The 16,790-nt window shown below is 39.0% G+C and overlaps 1 protein-coding gene across 4 annotated transcripts in view; it reads left to right on the forward strand.

Annotated features, from left to right (window-relative positions):
* Positions 1-16,790, forward strand: part of ADAMTSL3 (ADAMTS like 3) — a 416,580-nt gene that overhangs the window by 311,561 nt on the left and 88,229 nt on the right. For all 4 annotated transcript variants that reach the window (XM_064267196.1, XM_010593790.3, XM_064267194.1 and 1 more), the window contains exon 20: positions 14,111-14,264. In XM_064267196.1, coding sequence (XP_064123266.1) covers positions 14,111-14,264 — 154 coding nt within the window. The remainder of the gene's footprint in view (positions 1-14,110; positions 14,265-16,790) is intronic.

Genomic DNA, 16,790 nt, shown 5'->3' on the forward strand with positions numbered 1-16,790 from the left:
GTTCCAGACCTAAGGAATCAGAATCTGTATTTCAACAAGATCCCTCCAGAGGGTTGTTATGCACACTACAGTTTGAGAAGCATTTCTCTATTTGCCCCTCATCCTCGTGTGGGTTGCTTAGCTCTTAAATATCTCCAAGGTAGGGATGGCTCTGGGTAATGACTTCTTTGAGCAAGTGCTGCCCTAACCCAAGGGGAAGAGGCAAGAAAAGGTAAGGGCAGGGAATGGGCAGGGTTGCAGAGAAACCAGGTACTTTATTTCTGGATGTAGCCAGGGAGCACTTAGAACCATTGCTAAGTTCTAAATTACGCTTCACACTACCGCCATCATCGGTCATACTGTGGTGGCTTGTTTGTTGCTATGATGCTGGAAACTGTGTTACTGGTATTTCAAATACCAGCACAGTCACCCATGGTAGACAGTTTTCAGCGGAGCTTCTAGACTAAGTCAGATTAGGAAGAAAGGCCTGGTGATCTACTTTTGATAATTAGCCAATGAAAACCTTGTGGATCACAACAAAATATTGTCCAATATGGTGCTGGAAGAGGAACCCCCTAGTCTGGAATGCACTGAAAATGCACAGTGGCTGCAACAATGAACTTGAACATACCAACACTCATGAAGATAGCGCAGGACTGGGCAACCTTTCATTCTGTTATGTATATGGTCACCATGAATCAGAGCCAACTTGATGGCAATTGTTATGGATTGAATTGTTCCCCCCCCAAAATGTGTGTCAACTTAGCTAGGCCACGATTCCCAGTATCATATTGTTGTCTACCATTTTTTTGATCTGATTATCCTATGTGTTGTAAATCCTAACCTCTATGATGTTAATGAGGCAGGATTAGAGGCAGTTATGTTAATGAGGCAAGACTCAATCTACAGGATTAGATTGTATCTTGAGTCAATCTCTTTTGAGATATAAAAGAGAGAATGGAGCAGAGAAGAGAGGGACCTCATTACCACCAAGCAAGAAGAGCCAGGAGTGGAACGTGTCCTTTGGGGTCCCTGCGCTGAGATGGCTCCTAGACCAGGGGAAGATTGATGATAAGGACCTTCCTCCAGAGGTGACACAGAGAGATCTCCTGGAGCTGGCGTCTTGAATTCAGGCTTCTAGCCTCCTAATTTGTGAGAGAATAAACTTCTGTTTGTTAAAACCATCTGCTTGTGGTATTTCTGTTATAGCAGCACTAGATAGCAATTAACAATAACAACAAAATGCCCCATTCTGCTTCTCTTTTCTCCTTTCCTCTGAGAACAAACAGCCCCTTTCACAGTTCCATTCTGTCTCCTGGAGCAAACTCTTCCCATTGGCCTTTTGGAGTGGAGACTGGTCTTGACGCCACTGTTCTCACCTAATAACTAAATTTGCAGTTGGCCAGTTATATACCACTGTGACACCCTTTGTCATGTCTACTCGTGCTTGCCTTTGTATCTTTGCTCTTGTTGTTGCTCTCAAATCCTGGGCCCAGTTCTAGGCTTCCCTCCTCTGTGAAGCCTTCTCCTCCCTAAAATAATATAGCATTTCCCAGATCTAACTCATCATGACTCTAATTTTTATTGTTTTTCAATGGGTAGCTATTTTGCAAGCATCCGTATGGTCTTGCCATCTAGTCTCTTTGACCGATGGCCATGAGATTCCTGACAGGTCCTTGGGCCCCTACACATCTCTGAGCAGGTAAATACTCTCCCTCAAGAGTCTTTGCAGAGTCAGGGGAAAGGCAAAGTGTTGTTGAAGTCGTGATCTTTAGAAAAGCTCAGGACTATGAACACAGGAGAGGCAAATCATTCTTGGAAGGGTTTTTGCTGAAAGAAACAAGAGGAAAGGAGACGAAAGAGAAGCTTACCCAAGTGCACTGGGTTGGACTTGAGGCAGGTCAGTTTCCAAGGCAACCATTCATCAGGTCAAAGAGCAAGTGCAGGCACACTCCAGGAGGTCAGCCAAGCTCAGTCATGACACCCTCCAGCTCCCAACTAAGAGGTCAGCCAAGCTCAGTCATGACACCCTCCAGCTCCCAACTAAGAACACATCTCCAGGAAATCACCACCTGGCATGAAGTGCAGGTATCCTCACACACATACACACACAGGAAAGCAGAGCCAGCCTTGGCCTTGGAAACCGAAGCTGGTGTTCAGACTCAGGATCAGAATATGTTGCATGGCAGTTTGGGTTTCAACTTGGTTCAGCTTCTCTCTTGTTAGTTGAAATTTCAGAGTTGCTTTGTTTTGGCAGAGACTCTGACATCAAATTGCCACCCTTCCCTAAAGCTTCCTGCCAGACTGGTCTCTCTGCCATGGGATGGCTCACTTGGGGGCAGCTGTCCATTTTGTGGTTCTGGCCTCTAACCCTGGACATAGAATGGCTGGGGAGCCATGCCAGAATTTCCATTCCTCATTGGGCCAAGCCTCTTGGCTTGCAGCTGGAATGGTTGCTTTTCCCAACACTAGCTCTATTCATGGAGTGTTTGGGCTTTGTTCATTCACTGGTTCATTAGATCTGAACCAAGCCTTAGGTGAGAAGAAAGGGCTTTTAGTTCTTACATGGCTTTTCAATTTATAAGAAGGGAACATTGACTCATAAATGGGGCATACTTGCCAAATGGTGAATCTCTGTGGTTCATATATCCCATGCAGCCTGTTTTGTGGTTCCATCCCTTGCCTGAAAGCCAGTGGCCTTTCCTCATTGTTTATCCTCTCTATTCCGATGGAACATTTGATTCTTTTGTTTACTTTCATCTTTCTCCTTCGTGGTGTTTCTTGGCGTCTTTTATTTTTCCTACTTATTCAACTGGGGTCATTGGTAGTTCAGTGTTAGAATTCTCACCTTCCATGTGGGAGACCCAGGTTCAACCAGTGTACCTCATGTGCAGTCATCACCCACCCATCATTGGAGGTTCATATGTTGCTATGATGCTGAACAGATTTCAGTGGAGCTTTCAGATGAAGATAGACTAGGAAAAAAGGCCTGGTGATCTACTTCCAAAATCAGCCAAGGAAAATCCTCTGAATCACAACAGTCCTATCTGCAGCCAATCATGGGTATGACACAGGACGGGGCAGCATTTTGTTCCGTCATGCATGGGGTTGCCATGAATCAGGGCTTACTCGACAGCAGCTAACAACAACAACTTATCTAACTACAGCTTTTCTGTTGGCTTGACTTCTTCCAGATTCCCAAAAAGCTCAATATTAAACACTCTGATTTCCATCTCTGCATTTTTCCTCTGTAATTGACCCTGTTTCTAATCTTTTTTCTAACTTCTGAGGGTGATTCTTGTCTCCAGAGTCTTTCCCTTGCTCTCCAGTACCACATCCCGAGCTCTCCACATAGGGTATAGCTCTATGCTTTCATCATGGGGAAAACATTGGGACAACCTCTTCACCCTGCCTTCAGTCAGCTCCCCACCTCACTTCCTGTCTTTGTCAGTGCCCCACCATCTTTACAACACTTTTCATCATCTATGACTTCTTCATCTCCTGTATTCACTTACTTATACCTGCCAGTTCTTTAATTTTTGAAAAATATCTACATGTTAAATAAAGAGGAAAAGATATCTATAAAGGAGAACTATTACAAACAACAACAAAATATGTCAAAGATACATGGATTTTCAAATATGAAGTTCTAGTTTTCAGTAGGTTTATTAATCCTTGCTCATGAAGGCAGGAATGTGTTGGAGTTAGTTCATACCAGCCTGCAAGAACAAATTCTGCATATCTCTTCCCAGCTCCATGACCAGTGACATCATGTGGTAACTTGAAATCAGCCATGATGAGACTATTTACACCACAGAAATTGGCAAATATTACAATCAGGGCTCTTTCCCCCAAGAACCTGTTATGAAATATTTAGCAACACATAATTGCATTGAAAGGGTCATTCGCATACACACACACACACACTCAAGCAACACACATAGCTTGAGTGTAGCTTCAGCTTTGATGGTGCTTAGATGAAAACACCCTGAAGAGGTTTCAATCTCTGGACTCTTTTATGTTTTTTTACAAAGTCCAGGAAACTTGGTTGGTCATCTCTGAGACCACTTTTATCTTCCATAATTGGTATTTGGTTGGACCAGGAAATATATGATCTCTGGATCCTTTCTATTGATCATTTATCCTGCAGAGTTACTTTAGTCTTGATCCGGGATCATCGATCCAAATGGGATACATTAAGTCTTTGTCCATACGTTCCCTGTGTGAATAAAAGAATATTCCAGCTCTCAAGGTCTGTACTAAAACCTACATTTTAATATTTCCCTTTTTTATGGTATTAATTATGAATTTCATATTACTAATCACTATCTAGATACCTACTCTTCTACTTGAATGATAGTGTCTTTTTTTTTAGACTTCATATGACTGATTACTCTTATATTTGACTCATTTAATATATACCCAGTGCTTTAAACTTCATACACTTCTATCTGTACATGTACTTGAGAATCAGTCACATAATCACACATACACACACATACACACATGCACACTGAATATGCATTATTTTCCTGACTAAACTGTAGAAGCCAGAAAGCAAAGACCATGTCTTCACATGTCTGTATCCCACTTGGTGCTTGGTAAACACTTGTTGAGTGAAAAAAAAAAAAATTATAAAATCTTCTTCTAAATTGAATATGCCTGTTGCCACAACCCAGCATCCTCAGTCTTTCAATCAGCAACTTTTACTGAACCTGCTATGTTGGTTACCCCAGACACCAGGAATCAGAGACAGCCAGGGCATCCCTCAGTGTGCTCACAGCTTAATGAGCCAGTCAGAAAAAAATGTTCACAGTTGCAAAAAGAGTCAATAAAAGCACTACCACCCTCATACACTCCCCTTTCCTAAAAGTACCAAAAAAAAAAAAAACTTTTATTTAAATATTACCATAGGAAAAGAGAACTGGAATCAAAACCCATGCAAAGATACCATAAGATAAAAATACCAATAGCATAATAACATAATGCAAATTTGACTTCAAAGTAGATGAAACCATAACTTACTATTATAAAATGAGCTAAAGAAATTAAAAAACTATAGCAACTTAAATCAGAAGCAGAAAAGCAAAGAAATGAGATAAATAAATAACAAGAAGGAATGAAAATATAGCTGACAGGGTTTGGGAAAGGATTGTAAAATTAATTTTAGAAAGCTCAGAAATGTAGACTACATTAGAAGGAATACAAGAATGACTAGACAAAGAATGTACAATGAGGGAAATAAAATAGAAAAAAATGAAAAAGAATCCAAGAGAAATAAAAAGGATTAAAAAGTGATAGACATAAAAGATGAGAAGACAATCCAACAAATATATATAATCAGAGTCCTCAGAGAAGAAAACCAAACCATGTAACAGAACAAAACTATAAATAAAATAAGACTCAAATCACCAAATTGAAAGGACACACCATGTACCTGGAAAAATTGGCCAAGGATGGTCAGTTTCAAGACATAGTCTACTAAAACTACTGACTTTTAAAGATTAAAAAAAAAAAAAATTATTTGTGCATCTAGGCAAAAGGGCCAAGTCACTTAAAAGAGAAAGAAAATCAGGTTGGCACAGGCTTCTCAACAATAACACCTCATACTAGAAGACAATGGAGTATCAACAACAAAAAGACAAACAGTCCAGTCAAAGAATGTGCAAAGGACATGAACGGACACTTCACCAAAGAAGACATTCAGGTGCCCAACAAATATGTGAAAAAAATGCTGGTGATCATTAGCTATTAGAGAAATGGAAATCAAAACTACAATGAGATACCATCCAACTCCTTCAAAAATTGCAATGACCCAGACCTTCTGTTGGCCCAGGACAGGAACCATTCCTGAAGCCAACTCTTCAGACATGGATTGGACTGGACAGTGGGTTGGAGAGGGATGCTGGTGAGGAGTGAGCTTCTTGGATCAGGTGGACACTTGAGACTTTGTTGGCATCTCCTGCCTGGAGGGGAGATGAGAGTGTGGAGGGGGTTAGAAGCTGGTGAAATGGACATGAAAAGAGAGAGTCGAGGGAGAGAGCGGGCTGTCTCATTAGAGGGAGAGTAATTGGGAGTGTGTAGCAAGGTGTATATGGGTTTTTGTGTGAGAGACTGACTTGATTTGTAAACTTTCACTTAAAGCACAATAAAAATTATATAAAAAATTGCAATGAAATGAAAAAAACAAATGCTGGCGAGGTTGTGGGAGGGTTGAAAGAAGCTCTTATACATTGCTGGTGGGATTGTAAAATGGTACAACCACTACGGAAAACAGTATTGTGCTTCCTGAAAAAGTTAGAAATAGAATACCTTATGATCCAGCAATTCCACTCGTAGGTATATACCCTAGAGGTATAAGGGCAATGACATGAATAGACATATGCACACCTGTGTTCATTGCAACATGATTCACAACAGGAAAAAAATGGAAACAACCCAAGTGTTCATCCATGGATGAATGGATAAACAAATTGTGGTACATCCATACCTCAGAGATACTGCAGGTTTGGTTCCAGACTACCACAATAATACGAATATCACAATAAAGCGAGTGACATGAATTGTTGGGTTTTATGGTACATATAAAAGTTTACACTACATGGTGGTCTATTAAGTGTGCATTATCATTATGTCTAAAAAAATGATGTACATACCTTAATTTAAAAAATAATTTATTGCTAAAAAATGCTAACCATCTTCTGAGCCTTCAGCAAGTTGTAATCTTTTTGCTGGTGGAGGGTCTTGCCTCAGTGTTGATGGCTACTGACTGATCAGGGTGGTGGTTGCTGATCGTTGGGGTGGCTGTGGCGATTTCTTAAAATAAGACAACAGTAAAGTTCACCACATCAACTGACTTTTCCTTTCATGAAAGATTTCTCTGTAGCATGTGATGCTGTTTGATACCATTTTACCCACAGTAGAACTTCTTTCACAATTAAAATCAGTCGTCTCAAACCCTGCCACTGCTTTGTCAACTGTTTATATAATATTCTAAATCCTTTGTTGTCATTTCAACAATGTTCAGAGCATCTTCACCAGGAGTAGATCCCTTCTCAAGAAACCACTTTTGTTGCTCATCTATAAGAAACAGTCTTACCCATTAAAGTTTTATCATGAGATTACAGCAATTCAGTTACATCTTTAGGCCCCACTTCTAATTTTAGTTCTCTTGCTATTTTCACAACATCTGCAGTTACTTCCCCCACTGAAGTAACTTTAACCTCTCAAAGTCATCCATGAGGGTTAGAATCAACTTCTTCCAAACTCCTGTTAATGTTGATATTTTGACCTCCTTCCCTGAATCACAAATGTTCTTAATGGCATCTAGAATGGTGAATCCTTTCCAGAAGGTTTTCAGTTTAGTTCACCCACATCCATCAGAAGAATCATTATCTATGGCAGCTATAGCCTTGTGAAATGTATTTCTTAAATAATAAGACTTGAAAGTCAAAATTATTCCTTGATCCATGGGATGCAGAATGGATGTTGTGTTAGCAGGCATGAAAACAGCATTAATCTCCTTGTACATCTTCATCAGAGCTCTTGAGTGGCCAGGTACATTGTCAATAAGTAGTAATATTTGTAAAGGAATCTTTTTTTTCTGAGCAGTATGTCTCAACAGTGGGCTTGAAATATTCGGTAAACCATGTTTTAAACAGATGTGCTGTCATCCAGGCTTTGTTGTTCCATTTATAGAACACAGGCAGAGTAGATTTAGCATAATTCTTAAGGACCCTAGGATTTCCAGAATGGCAAATGAGCGCTGGCTTCAACTTCAAGTCACCAGCAGCATCAGCCCCTAACAAGAGAGTCAGCCTATCCTTTGAAGCTTTGAAGCCAGGCATTGACTTCTCCTCTCAAGCTATGAGAACCCTAGATGGCATCTTCTTTCAACTTTTTTCCTACAGCTTCCTCACCTCTCTCAGCCTTCATAGAATTGAAGAGAGTTAGCGCCTTCCTCTGGATGAGGCTTTGCCTTGATGTTGTGGCTGTTTTGATCTTCTATCCAGACCACTAAAACTTTCTCCATATCAGCAATAAGGCTATTTCACTTTCTTATCATTCATGTGTTCACTGGAGTAGTGCTTTTAATTTCCTTCAAGAACTTTTCCTTTACATTCATAACTTGGCTAACTGTTTGGCAGAAGAGACCTGGCTTTTGGCCTGTCTTAGCTTTTGACATGCCTTCCTCACTAAGCTTAATCATTTCTAGCTTTTGATTTAAAAAGAGATGTGTGACTCTTTCTTTAACTTGAACACTTAGAGGCCATTGTAGGGTTATTAATTGGCCTAATTTCAATATTGTCCTGTCTCAGGGAATAAGGAGGCCCAAGGAGAGGAATTGAAACAAGGTCAGTGGAGCAGTCAGAAAACACACAATATTTATCCGTTAAGTTTACAATATTATATGGGCATGGTTCATGGAGCCCCAAAATAATTATAATGGTAACATCAAAGATCACTGATCACAGATCACCATAACAGATATAATAATAATGAAAAAGTTTGAAATATTGTGAGAATTACTAAAACATGACACATAGACATGAAGAAATGGCACCGATCAATAGACTTGCTTCATAGAGGTTGCCACAAACCTTCAATTTGTAAAAAACACAATATCTGAAGTGCAATAAAGTGAAGCACAATAACACAAGTATGCCTGTACATTCATATAATGGAATACTATGCAACTATAAAAAATAATGAGGAGTCCACAAAACATCTTATAGCATGGATGAATCTGGAGGACATTATGCTGAATGAAATAAGCCAATCACAAAAAGACAAATATTGTATGGTCCCACTATTATAAGAAGTCAAGAATAGATATATACACAGAAAGCAAAGTTCTTCCATAGTTACCAGGGAAGGAAGGAAGAGGGAGGAAGAATCACTTTCTAGATAGTAGATAATTGTTACTTTTGGTGATGCGAAAAGCAATCCCAAATATGGGTGAAGTCCGTACAACCTGACCAAGATAAATAAAAACACTAAGAAGTACACGGGAAACAGGGACAGTTTCAGCAAGTGCTATAACATATGCGGTTTTGCAGCAACAGTAAAAACAACAAAAAATGTATGTGGTTACATAAGTAGCTGTGGATGCATGTATGTGTATAGGAAGGCATATGCAAGTAAATATGCCTGCATGTATAGGCGTATCTGTAGGCATATGTATATATGTGTTTGTGTGTGATGTACATATATTCACACATACAGTAAACCACATAGGGAGCACAGTTATGGAGGCTTCCTAGACATATCCAAATAACTCATGGGATTGGTTTACTGAGTTAAAAGGCTTAGAACCGTAGTCTTGGGGGACAGCTTAGTCAGTTGGCGTAACATGGTTCACAAAGGTAATGTTCTACATCCTAGTTTGGTGAGTAGCATCTGGGGTCTTAGAAGCTTGTGAGCAGCCATCTAAGATACAACTATCAGTCTCTACTCATATGGAACAAAAAAAGAATGAAGGAAATCAAAGGCCCAAAGAAGAAACTAGTCCATGGGACTAATAGCCCACACGAATCACAGCCTCTTCTAACCTCAGGTCAGAGCTAGATGGTGCTCAGCTACCACTACTGACCATTCTGGCTGGTCTGACACAATAGAAGGTCCAGGATAGAATGGAAGAAAAATGTAGAACAAAACTCAGATTCCTAAAAAAATGCCAGACCTACTAGACCAGTAGAGACTAGAAGAACCCCTGAGACTATTGCCCTAAGAACTTGGAATGGAAGGTATTTCAGGAGGTCACCTTTCAGCCAAATAATAGATTGGCTTATTAAATAACATCACCTGTGAGTAATGTGGTCCCTTAAACAATTAACTATGTAAGACCGAACGGTCAACATTTACCCAAAGCAAAGATGAGAAGGCAAGAAGGGGCAGGGAAGCTAGATCAAAAGAAACAGAACAAACAGAATGGAAATAATGAGAATGCTGACACATTGTAAACATTGTAACCAGTGTCATAGAGCAATTTGTATAAACATTATTAAAGGGGAACCTAATCTGCTATGTAAACTTTCACCTAAAACACAATAAAATATTATTTAAAAGAATAAGATGACAATGGAGCAACATATTTAAGATAGTCAAAGAAAATGTAAGCCAAGGCTTTTATATCCTGCCAAACTGACCCTCAGGTTTAAAGGCCACGCAAATAGTTAAGGAGATATATGAACTTGGGGTATATTGTTTCCATGAACTCTTCCTAAGGAATCTATCAGATTCCTTTAGAAGAAACCATAGGAAAAGCTTTGGCCTAAGGCTGTTGCTTTGTGAATTAAAATTAATGGCACTATTGTGTTTCCATTTATGGTGATACAAAATTTGGATGTTGTTTATGGTTACACAATATGATTCATTGGTGAAAATTAATGTAATTTTCAACATGAAAAATGTTGAATTGGCAAATACTGTGTTCTGTAGATTTTTTTTACAACCATACAAAATGTAAAAAATAAACTAAAAAAGAAAAAAAATTAATGAGACTGATTCTGTCACCTCTTCTTTTATTTTCAACTTGACAGACACATAGTTACACTAGACCTTCAACTAGACAGGGGACTTACAAATGATGCTCCCATTTATAATGGAGAGAAAAAGTTAAACATTTATTGTTAGAAAAGTCTTATGGGTGGTGATTGACACTCAATTATTATTTTTATACAATACAATATTTATTAGGTTCAGTGCCTTATATAGTACATGACAGAGTACTCAGTTAATGCTTTTCTGAAGGAAGGAAGCGAGAAAGGGAGGAAGGATCACTAAATACTGGGAAGAAAACATTGCTGTTATTGTTGTTCGTTGCCATCAAGTTGATTCCAACTCATGGCGACCCTATGTATGCAGAATAGAACTGCTCCATAAGGTTTCCAAGACTGATTGACACTCAAGTATTTAACCCCTCTGTCACATGCACAAAAATGTCTCACACTGGTAGATTAATAAAAAGTGGGCATTTATTTTTATTATATGGGAAACTCCCAGATGGTGATTGGACTGGTTAAAAAAAATAAATCTAAACCTGTAAATGGCAATTTTAAAATATTTGTTTAGAAGCCTGTGAGAAAAACACTTTTTTTTCTCTACTGAAAAATAATAATAATAATTAGGGCTTTCTGTTAAAGATGACAATATAAAGATGACAATAAAGAAATTTTTAAAAATTCCATTCCCCTCCTCTGAATCCCAACAAGAACCCACAAAGAGAATGAAAGAGAGAGAACACTCTGTCTTCAGTGAACAATGAAATGGCCACAATCCCAAGCTATAAATTATGAAACACACCTGCCAAAGACTGTAAAGTCTGGACTGAAATGAGAGAGAAAGCTGAGAGCTGACAAATATTTCCTCAGGCGCCGAGCAGGGTTTAGATTTCCTTACGAGTAAGTGTGACACTCCTGAAAGGCTTATTCAACAGCTCTTTGATTACAGGCACTAGAACTAGGACCTGAGCAGCCCCTGACAGACTGAGAATGTCCCCGCAGAACCAAGGGGAGACAGGGCTGAAGGTGAAACCACATTTTATGCCTGGTGGCCAAGGAAGGCTGCCGGAGAAGAAGTGGTGTGAGGGAAGGGGAGGCAGCGATCGCTGGGTTATTACACAGTGAGTCAGTTATTTACGAGACTCTTCTCTGAGTCACACCAACCACTCAAATGCCAAAAACTGAAGAGAAATGTGGGCAGAAGGAGACGGAGTGTTGAAGACAACAAACCCAAAAATTGTAAACTGCCCTAGCTCATCTCCCTTCCCCAGCCCATGTTATTCACAAACAACCAGCAGCATTCAAAGCACCAGCATAAAATCTATGCATCAAAACTAGAAAAAAAAAGAAAAATGAAAGGTGGGGAAGAGGCTGGGGTGTGGGGAAGGAGCATAAAGCAAGAGTCATGTGAACAACATAATAAAGCACAAGGAATTACCCCAAGAAAAGTTCCAACAAATACACTCCATATTCTCAAAAAATTATAGTCATGACCTCTGGGGAAAAAAGTGGCTCATAAATAAAGTTCGAGTTCAAAGAAGAGATTATAAGACAACAGAAGGAGATGAAAAGACAGCTGGAACAGCAAGGGGAGGGAAAAAAAAAAAACTAAGAAAAATTAAAAATAGCAGACATAAAAGTTACCTAACCAGCAACAAAAATAATGAAAGAAAATGACTGAGAACACAGACACATGGTAGACAGGCTGTAATGTCATATAAATTATAGGGAAAAGAGCAAACATGTAAAATTGGTTTTTAGAGGCCATGGAAGGCAGACAAAGGAAATCAAACTTAAGTGGAATTGATATTCGTGAGAACTAAACAAACGGAACAGAAAAAAAAAAAAAAAACTCAAAATAAGGGAACAAACTCCTTAAATAAAAGCTTAATTAGCAAGTCATGATGGCACACCATATACCCACTAAGACACAGCCTGCGTAAGGTGCTAAGCTTCATGGATAAAAAAAGAATCCATCGGACTCTGAGCAGAAAAGGCAATCAAATAACACAAAAATTCCACTTGGCCTCAGTTATCTCCACAATAGCACTCAATACAAGAAGACAGTGAAACAGGATTTACACAAATCTAAGTGAAAGAAAGCACGACCCAAGAATTTTCTTTTCAGCCATGTTGTTCTTCATTTAGAAAGGAAACAGAGAAGCATTCAGAGAAAAAACCAAAAACCAAACCAGTTGCCATTGAGTCAGTTCTGACTCAGGACGGCCCACATATTACAAGTAGAACTGCTCCATGGGGTTTTCTTGGCTGTAATCTTTACGGAAGCAGATTGCCAGGCCTTTCTTTCATGAAGCTGCTGGGTGGATTCGAACCCCCAAGGTTTCTTGAAAAACTAGCAGGACCACGATCAGACGCCACGATAACCCCAAATTAAAAATCCATGAATGGATAGATCCTGGTAAAAAAAAAAAAAAAAAAGGATGATGAGTAATGAATTCATTTTAATTCTAGAATTACAACTAATCAACGGTAGCAATTTCATTCAAAATAGAAAGTAAGTACCAAAAATCTTGACATTATCTAAATAATACAACAAAAACGAATTGGAATATTGGAGAAGGGAGGTGGGAGGGAATGAAAATGTGTTATTTACTCATAGTTTTTTTTTTTTTCTTAGCAATAAGTCCAACTATTTAATTAAAATATCTGAATGCCGTAGTGGTTTCTTTAGTCTTCATTCTTAACTTTTAGAGGGTTCTTTTGGGAATTAACTACTTATGCTGGGGAAAAAATTCAGAAGTTCAGCAACTCCTTTAATTTTACTTCAGTTTCTTTTTTTTTTGTATTATGTTGTTCTTAGATGCCGTCAAGTCACTTCCAACTCATAGCAATTCTGTGTACAACAGAGTGAAACACTGCTTGGTCCTGTGCCATATTCACAATTGTTGTTGTGCTTGAGCTCATTGTTGCAGCCACTGTGTCAATCCATCTCATTGAGGGTCTTCCTCTTTCTCACTGACCCTCTGCTTTACCAGGCATGATGTCTTTCTCCAGGGACTGATCCCTCCTGATAACATGTCCAAAGTAGATGAGATGAAGTCTTGCCATCCTTGCTTCTAAAGAGCATTCTGGCTGTATTTCTTCCAAGGCAGATTTGTTCGTTCTTTTGGCTGTCCATGGTATATTCAGTGTTCTAGACCAATACCATAATTCAAAGCTGCACTAAATTTTTCAGTTAAAATTTGAAATACAATGGTTGTCAGATATTAATGTTTTTACATATATAGCAGTCTATATGATTTTTTTTAATTGTCCTTTTTATACTTTTCTATTTCCTTAAATTCTTGATAATGGGTATGTTTTATTTTTTAAAGAGTAAAATCATTTTACTATATAAATAAATAGCTGAAAAATAAATTATACTTCAATTACTATACCAAAAATAAAATCCTACAATAAGTAAATTACCAAAAAGAAAGAAAGAGGGACAAAGAGTAGGAGAAAAGCTCTTTAGATCATAAAAGATGTTTAAGTCTAGGAAATGGCTCACTTACTGGCATGTTCCTATATGAAATTCCCTTTCGTTTCACCAACTGAGATTTGCTGTTGTTGGCTGCGATTTATTCTGCTCACGCTCCATTTGACTCTGTTGCATAATTCTCTTCCAGTGTTCTGTCAGCTGTGGTGTTGGAATCCAGCGAAGAAAGCAGGTATGTCAAAGGCTGACAGCCAAAGGCCGGCGTGTCCATCTTGGTGAAGCGATGTGCAAGGATCTCCCAGGGCCACCGCTCGTGAAATCTTGCCAGATGCCTGCATGCAACAGTAAGTATGTGTGCCCATGCTTCACCAAGATATGCTGATTTGATCTATCTTGTCCCAATATTTTCATTTCCATATATGGACATATACAGGAAAAACTTGGGAAAACCAAACCTGTGTAAGGTAGAAACCTGTCAGAAAAAGAACACTCAAATATTTTCCACTAAAACAAGCGATAGAAAAGTGGTAAGACTGCACCCTGTCAAAGGCAGAAAACTTGCGAGACTCAGAAAAACAAGTGATAAGACTACACCCTTTCAAAGGCAGAAAACTTGTGAGACCTGGAAAAACCAGGCAGTCCTATTGCGTTCCGGCTCTGGCAGGTTTCACTGTATGCTGTATATGCGTCCTATCTGTGGGTAAAACAAACCAAGTACAACCCAGAATTTTTTTCACGCAGCAAATGGTACAATGTTGAGAAATGTCCGCCCAGTGCATCTCTTAGGTGTCCTCACTTGGACTGATATTTCCTTATATTCTCCACTTTACCATGATTTCTTCCATTTAGAATTTTTGAGTATTACTTGTAGAAATTAAATTGAAATATTTCCTAGTTTACTTTGTTAGTAATGTATTTGAATTCTGTTTTAGTCATCTAGTGCTGCTATAACAGAAGTACCACAAGTGGATGGCTTTAACAAAGAAGAATTTATTTCTTCACAGCAAGGTATTCTAAAAGTGCGAATTCAGGGTGTCAGCTCCAAGGGAAGGCTTTTTTCTCTGCCTGCCTTCTCATCAATCTTCCCCCGGACTAGGAGCTTCTCTGCACAGGGACCCCAGGTCCAAAGGACGTGCTGTGCTCCCAGCACTGCTTTCTTGGTGGTATGAGGTCCCCCACTTTCTGCTTGCTTCCCTTTCCTTTTATCTCTTATATGATAAAAGGTGGTGCAGGCCACACCCCAGGGAAACTCCCGTTACATTGGATCAGGGATGTGACCTTAGTAAGGTTGTTACAATCCCACCCTAATCCTCTCTAACATAAAATTACAATCAAAATGGAGGACAACCACACAATACTGGGAATCATGGCCCAGCCAAATTGTCACACACATTTTTGTGGGGACATAATTCGATCCATGACAGATTCATTCTATTAAAAGTAGAAGAGATAAACATTTTAAGTTTCCAAGTATTGTTTCTTATACGTAATCTAAAACCAACGAGAATGCAAACATGAAATACCTTTGGTTTAAAAAGATGGCAGTAGGTACACCTCTTCAATTAATTAGAAACAATAAGCTTAGTATGAAGGGTAAATAGTATGCCTTTGTTATATTTAAAAGGTAGTATTATGTAGTATTCAGCTGTATTTGCAAGGTACATGAAAGATACACGTTTACATGTGCATGAGTCCATTGCAGGGAGGAGTTTATAGTAGATCAGCTGAGGGCTGACCTACAGCAACTGAAAATAAAGCAGCAGAGTGGGTGGGGTGGGGAGGCTGGGAGGTAGGAAACAGGCACACTGGGAACCCGCAGCTCCTGGGCCCATTTTCGGCTTTGTTTTTTACATTGTCTTCATCTGTAAAGTATGTTCATTACCTCAAGGACCCTCCTGAGCTTATGGTAAGGAAAAAAAAAAAAAAACCCAGAAATGAACTAATCTTATTTTAATATTGCCTTAATATTGCCTAGCATATATATATTTTTATGTGTATATAAATAATTTCTGATTTCTTCTTACCATATATACATATCCCACTGCCGTCGAGTTAATTCTCACTCATAGTGACCCCAGAGGGTTTCCAAGGCTGTAAATCTCTGCAGAAGCAGAGTGCCACATCTTTCTTCCATGGAGCTGCTGGTACTTTCAAATAGCCAGTCTTTAGGCTAGCAGTCGAGCACCTTAACCATTGCATCACCAGGGCTCCTTATATATACATGTACTTATATAATATACAGATAGATATATGAAATATAAACTGATATAGATATGTTTACCAATAGCTTTTCCGGAGAAATTCACAAACAAAATCAGAAAAAGAGTAAAAACGGGGGGGGAGGGGAGGGAATGGGTAGGGGAATAACATTTATTGAGTACTTACTATGTGGGGTACTATGTGGGGATTCTTGCATGCATTATCTGTTTAGTCCCTCCAACACCATTGTGAGACAGTATTATCCCCATTTAGGGATAAGGAACCCAAGACTGAGAGATGGTCTGAGACTTGCCCAAGGCCTTATAGCTACAAATTGGACCCTTGGCCTGCTTGACCATAAGCCTGTCCAATTCCTGAGCCCATGTTCCTAGCCACCTCTCTGCTGATTCATGGACAACATTACCATTTTTTTTTTCCTGGGTCTTCTTTGAAAACAAAATTTGAAAATCTCAAGATTCCAAGCTTTGGTTTTAAAGTGTCTTGGAATTCAGGGAATGTCTGCGGCATATGGCGCAGAGTCATGGTTTGAACTGCTTATCTATTTAATATTTATTAATTGTGGATGGTTGCATAGCAATGTGGCTAGACTGTAAACTGCCTTAGAGAAGACTGAAATTAGAGTACTACTGGCAACTTCCTTTAAAATAATA

Source organism: Loxodonta africana, chromosome 13 (assembly GCF_030014295.1).
Source record: "Loxodonta africana isolate mLoxAfr1 chromosome 13, mLoxAfr1.hap2, whole genome shotgun sequence".
Lineage (NCBI taxonomy): Eukaryota > Metazoa > Chordata > Mammalia > Proboscidea > Elephantidae > Loxodonta > Loxodonta africana.